This window comes from Stenella coeruleoalba (assembly GCF_951394435.1).
Source record: "Stenella coeruleoalba genome assembly, chromosome: 1".
NCBI classification, from domain to species: Eukaryota; Metazoa; Chordata; class Mammalia; order Artiodactyla; family Delphinidae; genus Stenella; species Stenella coeruleoalba.
The window spans coordinates 35,896,989-35,912,441 of record NC_137169.1 but is presented as its reverse complement, the minus strand read 5'-3'; the positions used below and the strand labels follow the sequence as shown (position 1 = coordinate 35,912,441).

Below are 15,453 nucleotides of genomic sequence, written 5' to 3'. Positions count from 1 at the left end.
TTACCAGAAGAGGGAATCTGGCATAATGATCAAAGACCTTTCCCAAAGTCACATGGCTAGTAAGTGGTAAATTCAGGATTTGAACATAGTCTGTCTCTGGAAACTGTCAAAGACCAAGATAAGGAACTTAGATTTTATGTAGCAGGCAAAGGAGAGTCGCTAAAGGGTTTCAAGCTGGGAGTGACATAAGATAAGAGCTTTTTATAAAGCTCCCAACCGCTACTTTGCTCCATCTTGCCATGTGGCTGAACTTGGCACAAAAGTAGGTGGCCCCAGAGATGTGAGGACACCCAAGACAGTTTTTGAGGAGCCCCGACTAGGTCCAGAGCTCATATGGGCTTCCACACTGCCTCATAATCTTTCTGTCTTCATCAAAACCTACACCTACCAAAGAGACTAGCTGGTCAGAGGCAGGCAAGATCTGGGCAGAGAAGCCAAAATGAGGGGAAGAGCAGATTGACCTAAAGACCAGGAGCAGAAGGACCAGCCATACGTCCACTGTCAGCCGGTGGGTCTGGGGATGTTGGCATCCGCATATGAGTCCTTTGGTGTTGCCTGAGATGGTCAGATCTCATGAACTGTCGGCCGCACTGGTCACATTTATGTGGTCGGTATTTGGTGTGTATCCGAGTATGTCTTCTAAGTTCATCAGAACGGAAGAAGGACCAAGTACAGGCTTCCCACATGCATTTATAGGGCCTTTCACCTGGGGGAATGACAAGGGAGGGAAGGAATTTTGAGGAAGAGGCCAGCAGGTAGGAAGGAAGGGGTCTGACTTTATGAAGCAGAGCAGTCAACGTTGAGGAATGAAAAGGAAAAACTCAGGACAGCAGTGAGAAGACAGCACCATCAGCAGTCTCCACCTTGGCATAGTCATCCTGGACTGTGGGAAAGCAAGCTGGTGGGCCCAGAAGAGCTTGATCCCAAACTTGAAGGATGCTGGGCTAATCCCAAACCACTACAAACCAGGGGTCCCCCACAAATCTAAAGTCCAGAGATCTCTCCACCCACCCCACCCATCCGACACCTCATTTACCTGTGTGTTTGCGTTGGTGACTCACGAGGTGGGAGCGCTTAGTGTAAGCTTTTTCACAGTTCTCATAGTCGCAGCGGTAAGGCCTTGAAACTGGGGATCTCCTCCTGGGAGGCCTTTCCTGGGCCCTGGAGTACTGCTCTGCTCTCCGTGGAGCAGGTAAGGGCTGCTTAGGTAGGAAGGGGTCTTCCTGGGAGACTGGCTGGCTCACAAGAGGGCCCTGGGATTCCAAAGCCAGCAATAATGGCGATTCAGCTGGGGGCATCCCATAGCTGTGGGGGTTTCTAGGGGGCAACATCTGATCCAAAGAGCGGAGCATTGCCAGGGCCTCAGTGGAAGGCATGGTTGGATCCAATAATGTTTTAGGTGTTAAAGGGCCTCCATTAGAAGGTACTGTTGGGAGGCCAGAATAAGGCATTGTTCGCATTCTGACGTGGGACATCATTGGGATTCCACTGGCAGGTGAGACTGGCGGCCCATTGGGGGACATCCTTAGATTCCCACCAAAGGTCGTGGCCACCCCTGGAATACTGGGCTCTCCTAAGGGCATCGCCTGGGACCCCTTGAAAATCATTTCTGTCTGGGAAGGAGACATTCCCTCAGTGTAAATCATCTGGGAAGGAGTGAAAGTCACTTGGGGGCAGTAGGTCACACCGTGGTCAGGCAGCAACATACTGAAGTGTGACCCCATTTCACTGGCGTTCTGCCTGGGTGCCTCAGCAGAGACCAAGGAGGTCGTCTCCAGCTCTATGCACTGAGGGACGTGTTGAATGCCTGTTGGGCCATGGTTCCAAGAGGTGTGCACTCCACTGTTTCTGGGAGATGAAGACACATCCAAGATGGACATTGACTTCTCAGTATCCTTAGAAAAAGAAAGTCAGGTGAAATTCACCATAGCTCAAATTCCAGTTCCACATGTCCCTTCTCCCCATTTCCAGGCCCCACCCTAATCCAGGCCTCTATCATCTCTTGCCTAAATTATTCCACCTCCAGGCCATTCTCCAGTTTGGGCTTTCTAAAATGCAAGCCTGGGGGATTTTCCTGGCTGTCCAGTGGTTAAGACTCTGTGCTTCCACTGCAGGGGGTGCAGGTTCCATCCCTGGTTGGGAAACTAAGATCCCATGTGCCATGCAGTGTAGCCACTAAATAAATAAACAAACAAACAAACAAAATGCAAGTCTGGCTAATAGAAGCGTGGTGGAAATCTAGATGCGACTCATGCCACTTTCCTTGCTGGGCATGTTTTCGGTTTTATTTCAAAAAAAGCACAAAGAGCAAATAAAATATTCTACAACCTGTACTTTCAGCAAAACTGAGAAAACCCTCAAATTCCAGATTATGTTTAAGTGTGAGGGATCATCCCAAACCAGCAGAACAGGTTCAGAAAGCCATAAAGGTAAGAATGGAGGGTTCAGTTAGTCTTGGCTTTGGCAAAACTTAGAAACCATTCACAAATATTTACCTACGAAGAGGTTCTCACCTGAGTGGGAATGCTGTGGGCAGGTGTGAGATCAAGCATTGGAAGAGGTAAAGAAAAGAGGCAGACTTTTAAAAACACTTTTAAAAAGGGTGGGGGATTGTCTTGGAAGTCAAGGGAAAAAAGAAGAGATTGGTGGTAGAACTTCTTGAAACAGGACAGGATCCAAGAATCATATTTTTTAAAGTTGTCAATTACTGTAGCAGTAGAGAGAGAGTTCTTGAGCTGAGAAATTGAGAACACTACCCTATAATTTCCCATCTGAGAGGATCCAGAAAAGACCAATCCACTTAAATATGAAAAACAAAACATGAGTAAAATACAGTAGCTATAGAAGATACTAAAACATCAAAGATCCCACATGCCGCGGAGCAACTAAGCCCGTGCACCACAACTACTGAGCCTGCACTCTAGAGCCCACAAGCCACAACTACTGAGTCTGCGTGCCAGAACTACTGAAGCCCGTGAGCCTAGAGCCTGTGCTCCGCAGCAAGAGAAGCCACAGCAATGAGAAGCCCGTGCACTGCAATGAAGAGTAGCCCCTGCTCACCGCAACTAGAGACAGCACAGCAACAAACACCCTACGCAGCCAAAAATAAATAAATAGGTAAATAAATAAATAAATTTATTTTTAAAAAGATCAAGGAAAAATTTAACAACATTCAAACACAAATTTAAAAAAAAGAAAAGAAAGCAAAACTTAAGAAAGCAATGGCGGCTTTTACCAATTACAGGAACACCAAAGGGCAGAAATAGAGGAATTCAAAGAAGTTATGTCCAGACAATAGGCTATGAGTAATATTAGAGGGGAGGGAAGGGGGCAATAAGGGAAACTGTAGGGGCTTCTGCAGTGCTAACAATGCTTCAAAGGTCTTTACTTTGTAATAATCCATTGAGCTGTGTACTTATATTCACTTTTCTGTTTGAGGGCTATTTTTCATAATAAAGTGGTTTTAAAACAATACTGTGAGAAATCAGGATTTTCAGCATAAGTGAAATTATAAAAATCAGAAATAAAAATAATGCTATATTAAAAAAAATAATGCTATATTTAAATAGGAAATATTTTATACAAACACAAACCCCTCATGCTCAGATTTTGGCCTTTAATTCCATTCCTTACCTAAGAGGAAGAATCATCCTTGGAGTATTTCCTGACTCCAAGTCTGGAAGAAGGAATGAATAAGTGAGCTTGTGGTGCATCTTACTGTGCCAGAAAATAAGGGAACTTCCAAGATTATTAGGACTGTGTCAAAAGGACACAGGAAGTGACACCAGGGAATATGATAGAGTAGAAAGCACCAGGAATCCATGTCCCCACCAAGATAACAATTACACCTGCAGAATTTGCCTTTTGTAATTACTTTGGAACAATGGAGTCAATTAAATGCTTGTGACTTCCAAGGGAAGGCTTGGAAGGTAAACTGCAGTTAATTTCAGTCAGTTTCAGCTCTTAGGTAGGCAGTGGCTATCCCAAAACACCCCGGGTCCCATACCAGGAAGCTGTGCACACATTTCTGGACCTGTGGGAGCCAGAGTGGGCAATGAAAACCTTGTGCTCCAAATATTGAGTAATCTGTATTATCACTAATTGCTGCTTCTGATCATGATGAGCAGACAGAGGTGGGAAGCCATTGTCACAAACCTCTCCTCCAAATGACAGGACTTCCAGGGTATTTAAAAGGACTAGCACCTGTTTCTCTCTCTCTCTCTCTCTCTCTCTTTTTGGCTGTGCTGCATGGCATGTGGGATCTTAGTCCCCTGACTAGGGATGGAACCCATGCCCCCTGAAGTGGAAGCACGGAGTCTTAACCACTGGACTGCCATGGAGGTCTCTGGCGCCTGTTTCTTTCCCCCTTCATTTTTCCTTTTTCACCTTTTGGGAACCAGACATTTAAGAACTAGTATATTCAAAAGTAACCACATATACTAGAAAATTTGGAAAGTCACCACACATATCCAGGAAAAGATGCAGGCTCATAAAAGGTCTAAGAAAACCTTAAGTTTACCTCTCAAGCTGATGCTGGCACAGAGACAATACACATCAATTTAAATAAGCTATAAACAAACAAAAACAGCAAACCCTGAGGAAGAGGAAGAATTGGATTTCCAGAGTTTCTATATTATAAGATTCAAGTGTCCAGTTTTCAACAACAACAAAAAAAATCACAAGTCATAAAAAGACAGGAATGTATGGCCCATTCAAGGGGGGAAAAAAATAAACAGAAATGTCTAAGAAAGACCAAATGATGAACTTACTTCACAAAGAATTTAAAACAACTGTCTGTCTTAAAGATGCTCAAACAGCTAAAAGAAGATGTGGACAAAGTCACAAAAATGATGTATGAACAAAATGGAAATTTTGGTAAAGAGATAGAAAACCTAAAAAGAAACTAAAAAGAAATTCTGGGCACCCTGGTGGCACAGTGGTTAAGAATCTGCCTGCCAATGCAGGGGACACGGGTTCGAGTCCTGGTCTGGGAAGATCCCACATGCTGCGGAGCAGCTAAACCCGTGCGCCACAACTGCTGAGACTGCACTCTAGAGCCCACGAGCCACAACGACTGAGCCCACGTGCCACAACTACTGAAGCCTGCGCACCTAGAGCCTGTGCTCCACAAGAAGAGAAGCCACTGCAATGAGAAGCCAGCACACCGCAAGGAAGAGTAGCCCCCACTTGCCACAACTAGAGAAAGCCCGCGTGCAGCAATGAAGACCCAATGCAGCCAAAAATAAATAAATAAATAAATTTATTTTTTAAAAAAAGAAATTCTGGAGCTGAAAAATATAATAACTAAAATGAAAAACTGACTAGAGGGATTCAAAAGCAGATTTGAGTAGACAGAAGAATCAGCTAATTTGAAGATAGGACAATTGAAGTTGTCAAGCTAAGGAACAAGAAGAAAAAAGATTGAAGAAAACTGAACAGAGTGCCTAAATGACCTGTGAGACAACTTCAAGCAGACCAACATATGCATTGTGGGAGTCCTAGAAGAGAGAGAGAAAGGGTCAGAGATTGCTTGAAAAAATAGTGGGTGAAAACATGTCAAATGTGATGAAAGACATGAATATAGACCTCCAAGGAGCTCAATGAACTTCAAATAGAATAAAATCAAAGAAATCCACACTGAGACACATTATAATCAAAACTGTCCAAAGACAGAAAGAATCTTGAGAGCAGCAAGAAAGAAGTAACTCATCACATATATGGAATCCCAAATAAGATTATCAGCAGATTTCTCATCAGAAACCTTAGATGCCAAAAGGCGGTGGGCTGACATATTCAAAATGCTGAAAGAAACTGTCTAACCAAGAATCTTATATCTGGCAAAGCTGTCCTTCAAATATGAAGGAGAAATTAAGTCATTCCCAGATAAACAAACACTGGAGGAGTTTAATGTCATTAGACCTGAACTGCCCTGCAAGAAATGGTAATGGGGTCCTTCAGGTCAAAATGAAAGAACACTAGACATTAACTCAAAACTATCTGAAGAAATAAAGATTTCTAGTAAGGACAAATATATGGACAACTATAAAAACTGGTCTTATTGTACTTGATTTGTAACTCCACTTTTTGTTTTCTACATGATTTGAGAGACTAATGGTGGAATAAGAAATCAGTATATTGGTCTTTGCCTCAGTTCCTGACACAGAGCTCCTAAATCCCTTGGAATTTCCTGGATGATAAGAGCATCTTTTGTTCTAATGCGGTGACTCTTGGTAAGCTCCTGGATAGGGGCTGGTCACCAGAAAGACCAAGCCATTAGAAGCTTGGAATTTTTGGCCCTATCCCTCATTCTCCAGAGAGGGGAGAGGGGCTAGAAAATGAGTTAATACTTGATCATGTCTACATGATAAAGCCCCCATAAAAATCCCCAAAGTACAGAGTTCAGAGAACTTCTTGGTTGTTGAACACATGGAGGTGCTAGGAGGGTGCTGTGCCCAGAGAAGGAATGGAAGCTCCGTGCCCCTTTCCCATACCTCACCCCCTACGTATCTCTTTATCTGGCTGTTCAATTGTATTCTTTAAAATATCATTTGTAATAAATCAGCAATAGTAAGTAAACTTTTCCTGGGTTCTGTGAGCTGCTCTAGAAAATTATCAAATCTGAGGAGGAGGTCATAGAAACTGGCCCTGATTTACAGCCAGTTGGCCAGAAGCCCAGGTGACAACCTGGACTTAGGACTGGCGTCTGAAGCAGGGGGTAGGGGGCAGTCTGTGGGATTAAGCCCTTAACCGTGGGATTGGGCACTAATTCCAAGCAGTTAGTGTCAGAGTTTCTTGGTGCAGAAAACCCACATATATGACGTCCTAAGTGTGTGAGTGTGAGAATGAAGGAAAACAGTTTTCTTAGACACTAATGCATTAAAAAAAATTATTAGTCTATATTTTTGGACACTCAATGCATAAAGATGTAACTTTGTGACATTAATAACTGAAATGGAGTGGGGACAGAACTGGATGGGGAATTTTTTTATCTTATTAAAGTGGTATAAATTCAAATTAGAATATTATAATTTGGCAATGTTAAATGTAATCCCCATAGTAAACACAAAGAAAATAGTTATAGAATATATACAAAAGGAAATGAGAAGGGAAATAAAGTTTCACTACAAAAAAAAAATCAACTAAACACAAAAGATATAATATAGGAAACAAGGGACAAGAAAAGCTAAAAGCCATATTGAAAACAAAGAGCAAAATGACAGAAGTCTCTCCTTATCATTAATTACTTTAAATATAAATGGTTTAAACTCTCCAATCAAGACAGAGATTGGAAGAATGGAGTAAAAGAAACATTATCTAACTATATGTTGTTTACAAGAGATTACTTTAGATCCAGAGATAAAAATAAGCTGAAAGTGAAAAGATATTCCATGGAAATAGTAAACAAGAGTGGGCGTGGCTATAGTAGTGGCTATCAAACATAATAGACTTTAAATCAAAAAAGTTGCAAGAGACAAAGGATATTATATTTTAATAAAAGGTTCAATACAGCAAAAAGATAAACAATTATAAACATTTACATATAATAATAGACCATCAAAATATCTGAAGCCAAAACTGACAGAATTGAAGGGACAAATAAACAGTTCTAAGTAAGAGTTGGAGATGTCAATACCCCACTTTAAATGAAGACTAGAACAACCACACAGAAGATAAGTAGGGAAACAGAGAACTTGAACAACACATAAACCAACTAGATATAACAAACATATACAGAACACTCTACTCAACAACAACAGGATACACATTCTTCTCAAGTGCACATGGTACATTCTTCTCCAGAATAGATCATACGTTAGGTCACAAATTAAGGCTTAAGAGATTTTGAAAGATAGTTAAAAATCAATAATGGCAGGAAAGCTGGAAAATCTCCAAATCTGTGGAATTAAACAACATACTCTTAAACAACCAATAGGTAAAAAAAAAATAATAATAAAACAACCAATAGATCAAAAAAAGAAATCACAAGGGAAATTAGAAAATACTTGAGACAAATGAAAATGAAAACAACAGTAAAAAACTTATGAGGTACAGCAAAAGCAGGACTAAGAGGGAAGCTTTAACTGTAAATGCTTATAATTTAAAAAGATCTCTAACCAACAACCTAGATTTACACCTTAAGGAACTAGGAAAAAAAAAAAAAAACTAACCCAAAGTTAGCAGAAGGAAATATTAGAGAAATACTAATGAAACCAAAAGTTGGTTCTTTGGAAAGATTAACTAAATTGCCAAACCTTTAGCTAGACTGACCAAGAAAAAGAGGACTCAAATTACTAATAGCAGAAATGAAAGTGAAGACATTACTACCAATTCTATAGAAATGAAAAGAATTATAAGAGAGTACTATGAACAGTTGCATGCCAACAAATTGGATAACCTAAATGACATGGATAAAATCATTGAAAAACAGTATCTACCAACACTGAATCATGAAAAAATAGAAAATCTGAATAGACCCATAACTAGTAAGGAGACTGAATCAGTAATCAAAAGCTTCCAGGACAGAGAAAGTTTGTTTACTTGATGGCTTCATGTTGAATCCTACTAAACTCTTAAAAGAAGAATGTCAATGCTTCTTGAATTCTAACAAAAAATAGAAGAGAAGGGAACACTCCCTAATCCATTCCATGAGCTGGGCATTGCCCTGATACCAAAGCCAGACAAAGACATCACAAGTAAAGAAAACTATAGACCAACATCTTTTATGAATACAGATATAAAAATCCTTAAAAAAAAAAAAAAGTAGCAAACTAGATCCACCAGCATATTAAGCAGATTATACAACATGACCAAGTAGGATTTATCCCAGGAATGCAAGGCTGATTCAACATACAAAAATCAATCAATATAACATACTACATAAGAAAAATAAAGGTGAAAAAACACATCATCTCAATTGATGCACAAAAAAGCATTTGAAAAATCCAATATCTTTTCATGATTAAAAAAAAACCATAGGAATGGAAAGAAATTTCCAACATGATAAAAGACATTTATAAAAAACCCACTGCTAACATCACACTCAATGGTGAAAAACTGAATGCTTTTCCTCTAAGATCAGAAAAAAGACAAGGATGCCTGCCTCCACAACTTCTATTCACATTGCATTGGCAGTTCTAGCCAGAGCAACCAGGCAAGAAAAACAAGTACAAGGCATCCAAATTGGAAAAGAAGTAAAACTGTCTCTGTTCCCAGATGATACACTCATATGTAGAAAATCCTAAAGATTACATACACAGACCCACAGACCTGTTAGAACTAATAAACAAATTAAGCAAAGTAGCAGGATACAAATTCAAGACACAAAAATCCATTGTGTTTCTATACACTGCAATGAACAATCTAAAAAGGAAATTAGGAAAACAATTCAATTTACAATAGCATCAAAAAGAATCACTCAGAAATAACCAGAGTTTAACTGAAACTATATCACTGAAAACTATAAAACACTGCTGAAGGAAATTAAAGACGTTTTAAAAAATGGGAAGAAATAATCTGCCCAAAGCAATATCCAGTTGCAATGCAATCCCTATCAAAATTCATTTTTTGCAAAACTAGAAAAATCCACCCTGAAATTCATATGGAATCCCAAATAGCCAAGAGCAGTCCTGAAAAGGGAGAACAAAATTGGAAAATTCACACTTCCTGATTCAAAACTTACTATAAGGCACAGGTAGCAAAAGAAAAAATAGACAAAATTGAGTTCATCGACATTTAAAACTTTTGTGCATCAAAAGACACTTCCGGGCTTCCCTGGTGGCGCAGTGGTTGGGAGTCCGCCTGCAGATGCAGGGGACGCGGGTTCGTGCCCCGGTCCGGGAAGGTCCCACATGCCGCGGAGCGGTTGGGCCCGTGAGCCATGGCCGCTGAGCCTGCGCTCCGCAGCGGGAGGGGCCACGGCGGTGAGAGGCCCGCGTACCGCCAAAAAAAAAAAAAAAAGACACTACCAACAGAGTGTAAAGGCAACCCACAGAATGGGAGAAAACATTTGCAAATCGCATATCTGGTAAGGGATTAATATCTAAACTATATAAAGAACTCCTAAAAATTACCATAAAAACCCAATTCAAAAATGGGCAAAGGACTTAAATAGACTTTTCTCCAAAGACATAGATGCTCCAACATCATTAACCATTAGGGAAAGGCAAATCAAAACCACAATGAAATATCACTTCACACCCACTAAAATGATTATTATTTTTTAAAAAAGTGTTGGCAAGATGTGGAGAAATTGGAACCCTTGCACTGCTGGTGGGAATGTTAAAATGGTGTGCTGCTATAGAAACAGAGTGGTGCTGCCTCAACAGATTAAAATAGAATTACTATATGCCCAGCAATCCCACTTCTGGGTATATATCTACAAGGACTGAAAGCAGGGACTGGAAGAGACATTTGTACACCCATGTTCAGAGCAGCATTATTCACAATAGCCAAAATGTGGAAGCAACCCAAGTGTCCATCAACAGATAAACAAAATCTGTTATATACCTGCAGTAGAATATCATTCAGCCTTAAAATGGAAGGAAATTCTGACACATGCTTCAACATTAAGACATTAAGCCAAGTGAAGTAAGCCGGTCAAAATAAACAAATAATGTATGATTCTATTTATGAGGTACTTAAGGAAGTCAAATTCAAGGAGACAGAACGTAGGACGGTGATAGCCAGGGACTGGGTGGAGGGTGGGCAGAGGGAAAACTGAGAAGTTACTATTTTAATGATTACGGAAATTTCAGTTTGATGAGAAAAGTTCTGGAGATGGGTGGTGGCAATGGTTGCACAATAATGTGAAGGTGTTTAATGCTATTGAACTATACACTTAAACATAGCTATACTGATATTTTTATGTTATACAGATTTTACCACAATTTTTTAAATGTTTAAAAAGGGGCACAGAGGGACTTCCTTGGTGGTCCACTGGTAAAGAATCCGCCTTACAGTGCAGGGGATGTGGGTTCGATCCCTGGTCAGGGAACTAAGATCCCACATGCTGTGGGGCAACTAAGCCAGTGCGCCACAACTACTGAGCTTGCACGCCTCAAGTAGAGAGCCTGTGTGCTGCAAACTACAGAGCCCATACACTCTGGAACCCGCACGCCACAACTAGAGAGAAGCCTGCACGCCACAACAAAGAGCCCGTGCAACTAAGATCTGATGCAGCCAAAAATAAACAGAATAAGTAAAAAAAAGAAAGAAATACTTAAACTAATTGTATAAAAAAGGGGGGGTACAGAAGGGGTTCCCACTGGCCAAATTTGTGACAGTTTGAGAATCAAAAAGAATGATTGTTGATTTTAATAGATTGAATCTATGAAAATTCATGAGCCAAAAGTGACAAAGGGTCAGCTATCATTCCAGCTTTGAACATTGTGAATTGAAGTGAAAGAAGCATTTATTCTGTCCAATAGGAAACTGTTATTTCAAATTCAACCAATGATTCCAGTTGTTTAAGAAAAATTCTACTTTACAGAAGAATACAAATCCATGTAGAAGGAACGATGGAATTGAAAATCATTTTACAACCTCTAAGGAAACTTCTGATTAAGGAAAAATTAATATTTGGTTCAAACCCGTAAGTGAATGATAGTGGGGAACTGGACATTTGCATGTATCCAAGGTAACATCACACAGATTACTTTCTGACCACAAGGCTAAAATATAAGTTTGAATAGAGAGATCAATGAGGCTTTTCGCTAGCCTAATTCAAGCGCCACGCCTAATGTCACCAAATGTGGGGAGTCAAATGTGTCTCCTGATGTAATGCAAGATGAAGTCTATCATACTTATGAGACATCCTTACCCCAAATCAGGAATCCAATTAGCTTTAAGATCTATCTTCAATTTAGAGGGAATACAAGAGATAGATCAAGCTAAGTCATACCACGAGAAAGCCATCTGATAAATCCACGAGGAGGAATATTTTACAAGACAAAACTTAGGATGATGAAAAATGGAAAGTCAGGAAAAAAGAAAACTTTTCTAATTTCAAAGAGACTCAAGAGACATAATAACCAGATACAGCATGTGGTCTTAAACTGGTTCCTGGTTTGGACATACCAGCTGGAAAGGACATTTGAGGGACAACTAGGGGTACTGAATAGATGATGTTAAGAAATTATTTGGACTTTCTGGTGGCGCAATGGTTAAGAATCTGCCTGCCAGTTCAGGGGACATGGGTTCAAGCCCTGGTCCGGGAAGATCCCACATGCCGTGGAGCAACTAAGCCCGTGAGCCACAACTACTGAGCTTGCGCTCTAGAGCCCATGCTCCCCAACAAGAGAAGCCACCGCAATGAGAAGCCTGCACACCGCAACGAAGAGTAGCCCCCCCTTGCCGCAACTAGAGAAAGCCGGCGCACAGCAACGAAGACCCAACGCAGCCAAAAATAAAAATAAATTAATTTTTTAAAAAACCCAAAAAACCATAGTCCATTTTATTCGCCACTATATGCTCACTAACTAGCATAAACTAGGCACACAATAGGTACCAGATAACTGTCTGTTGGATGGGTATTTCTGGGGGAACTCAGCCACTTTTCCCTCCCTTTTACTTTCCTGATTCTTCACAGGCAAACTTCTTTGGAGATGTCTAAACACATCTTTACCACTATCTCGCCTCCAAGTTCAGTCTGGCCCCCATCTCTCCACAGAAACAGCTTTCATAAAAGTCACCGATGATCTCCGTGTTATTAAGTCCAAACACATGTCAGATTCCTCCCTGCTGGACCTCTCATGAGTTTCTGAGACTACTGGCCATTGTTCTTTTTTTTTTTTTTAAATTTTTATTGGAGTATAGTTGATTTACAATGTTGTGTCAGTTTCTGCTGTACAGCAAAGTGAATCTGTTATACATATACATATATCCACTCTTTTTTAGATTCTTTTCCCATATAGTGGCCATTGTTCTTCAAATGTTTCCTTCCCTTGGCCTCCGGAACACATTGACACACTACCTTGGTTTTTCTCCTTCCCTTCTCTCTGGGCTTCCTCCTTCTCAGTCCCCTTTGCATTAAGCTACTCTCGGGGCAATCTTTCTCATGTTAATGAATCCATTTCTGTTTATAGTCAATTATTCTTAAATCAATAGCTCCAGGGCAGACCTTTTCCGAATCTTCAAGCTGCCTAGTGCTCAGTCCATTTGGATAGCCCAAAGGCACTTCATCCCACTACGTCCAAAACTCTTGATCATCTTTACTCACACACCCACCCCTCAACCTACCCCCAGGGGAAAAAACTGTTAATCCTCTTCCTTCTCATCCTTTGCTCTCAGAAAATGTCACCACTATTCTTATCCAGTTTTGTAAGCCAGAAATCTGGTCAATTGTTCTGGATGCCTCCTCCACAACCTAGATCCAAGTCATTACCAATTCTTGTGGTGTCTGCGTCCAACACCTCTCCAAGATCCATTCCGTTTTCTCCATCTCTCTAGTTAGGCCACCATTTTGATTGGATTATCATGATACCTTTCTAATTATTGCCTTGACTTCTGCCCATTCCCCCCCCCCACCCCCGGGGCACTCTTTTTAAAATACAAATCTAATTGTGATCGATCATGCTTAAACTCATCAATGGCTCCCCCCTGCTCTTGGAATAACCAACTCAAGCCCCGCATGACTTAGGTGGTGCTGGGGTCCCTGCCTCCCCTCCCCTTGACCACTCTCCCATCAATCTCTTGGTCTTGGTCTCACAGTCCATCTTTCATTACCTCCAAAGTGGAGGCATTCTGTCTCTGGTCTGAGGATCTGCTAACCCTTCACCTAACCAGTTGTCTCTGGTCCCAGACAGAATCCTCAGCTGTCTTCTCCACCTCCTAAATCAGATCAAACACCTCTACTATTCATTTCTGTGGACCCTGTATTTCTTCTTTACAGTAATTTATATACTTCCGATCATTTAGCTACTTATTAATAACATGGCAAACTATCTTATGGTAAACTCACAATTGTATTCCCAGGGTCTGTCAAAGGCCTGCCAATTAGTAATTTTTTCCTCCCTGTCTGCTTCCCTCTGACTTTCTAACTTTGTCTTCTTTCCTGAGTACTCAAAAGTCTCTATCAGAAGTTATCCGGAATTTCTTTACCCCCAGCACCCAATGCTAAGAATATTAACTGAATAAACGACACGTGATTTAGGTTCTTGATCTTCCATCCCTTCCCTTCCCAACCTGTCCCTCGGACCCCTAATCCTCCAGATTGCTACTTCCCTCCACTCCCCCAGCTTCCATGCCCTCAGCCCCCACGCGGGGCCCTGGGGCTGACGCCCTGACTCACCTCTGTGAACTGGTGCGGAGCCCCATGCCACTGGCTTAGGTCCTCGGCTCCCTGCTCCATCTTAAGCTGGGATCTGTTGCACATCGAGCCTGCGCGAGGGTCCAGACCCACACCTGAACGGAGCTCTGACTCGCCGAGCGTCGCAGTCTGGTGTCGCGGCACCACCACGCCACAATCACCGCTCTCAGCTTCTACTTCTCACAGAGCAGCGGGGGGCGGAGCCAAGGGCCGCACCCACCGACCCACCCAGCAGCCGCTGCCCCACCCTGCGGGGCTCCAGCCTCGCGCTGATCCTGCCCAAACGCAGCAGGGTCATTAATAGGGGACCTCAAGACTTTCATCACTTATTGTGTCTCACGTCTTCGCCACCCTACCTACCCCATCCACCCTTCAGTCTGAACATCTTTATTTGGCCCAAGTGAGGGTGGAGAACACCGAGGTTTCAGACTTTGGCCAGCCGTTGTTGACTTCCGAGTGGAGGAACAAGGGAAAGAGGATGGAGAGAGCAGAAGATCGGGGTGCAGGGCCTCTGCAGACAGGAGAGCTTCCAACACCACCCCACCAGGTCGGGGCTCTTGCCATAAGCTGGATCTCCTCCACTATAGGCCACGTACCATGTCCTTGTGTGTACAAACCGGAGACTGGGAGCTCCGGGGAACAAAGTCTTTTTTCAAGGATACTTTGGGAGTTCCTACTGTGCGTTAGGCACTATTTTTTGGAATTAGGGATACACTGGCAAATAAGACAGAACAAGGTTCTTTCGCTCAGGGAATTTTCATCCTAAATGGGCAGACAAGAAATGAATATAATAATAGTTAACATAAATTTAGATGGTGGTGAGTACTGAGGAGAAAACAAAACAGGACACAGCTCACCTGAGAACCAAGTGCCTGAAATGAACCGGCCATAGGAAGATTGGAGGGATCTGGGGCAAGAAAGAGCTTGGCAGGCCAGAGGGGAAATGGGAGAGCCAGGTGACCTCAGTGATGTGAGTATAGGGAGAGAGTGGAATGACGTGAGAGCAGAGATGGGCAGGGTCTTGGAGACCATGGAAAGTAGTTTGGATTTTATTCTAAGTGTGATGGGAAGCCACTGAAGGATTTTAAGCAGGAAATAGATATGATCTAAGTTTTTAAGATAATCATCTGACAGGGACCTACTGTATA

General features: G+C 41.8%; 1 protein-coding gene across 1 annotated transcript; it reads right to left on the bottom strand.

The window, feature by feature from the left end:
* Nucleotides 1–461: 461 nt before the first annotated feature.
* On the bottom strand, nt 462–14,371 carry KLF17 (KLF transcription factor 17; the record flags this gene model as incomplete). The annotated part of the gene is made up of 3 exons (XM_079937609.1): nt 462–706; nt 1,037–1,895; nt 14,288–14,371. 3 exons carry the CDS (start codon nt 14,369–14,371, stop codon nt 462–464), a joined length of 1,188 nt encoding a protein of 395 aa, XP_079793735.1.
* Nucleotides 14,372–15,453: the final 1,082 nt, after the last annotated feature.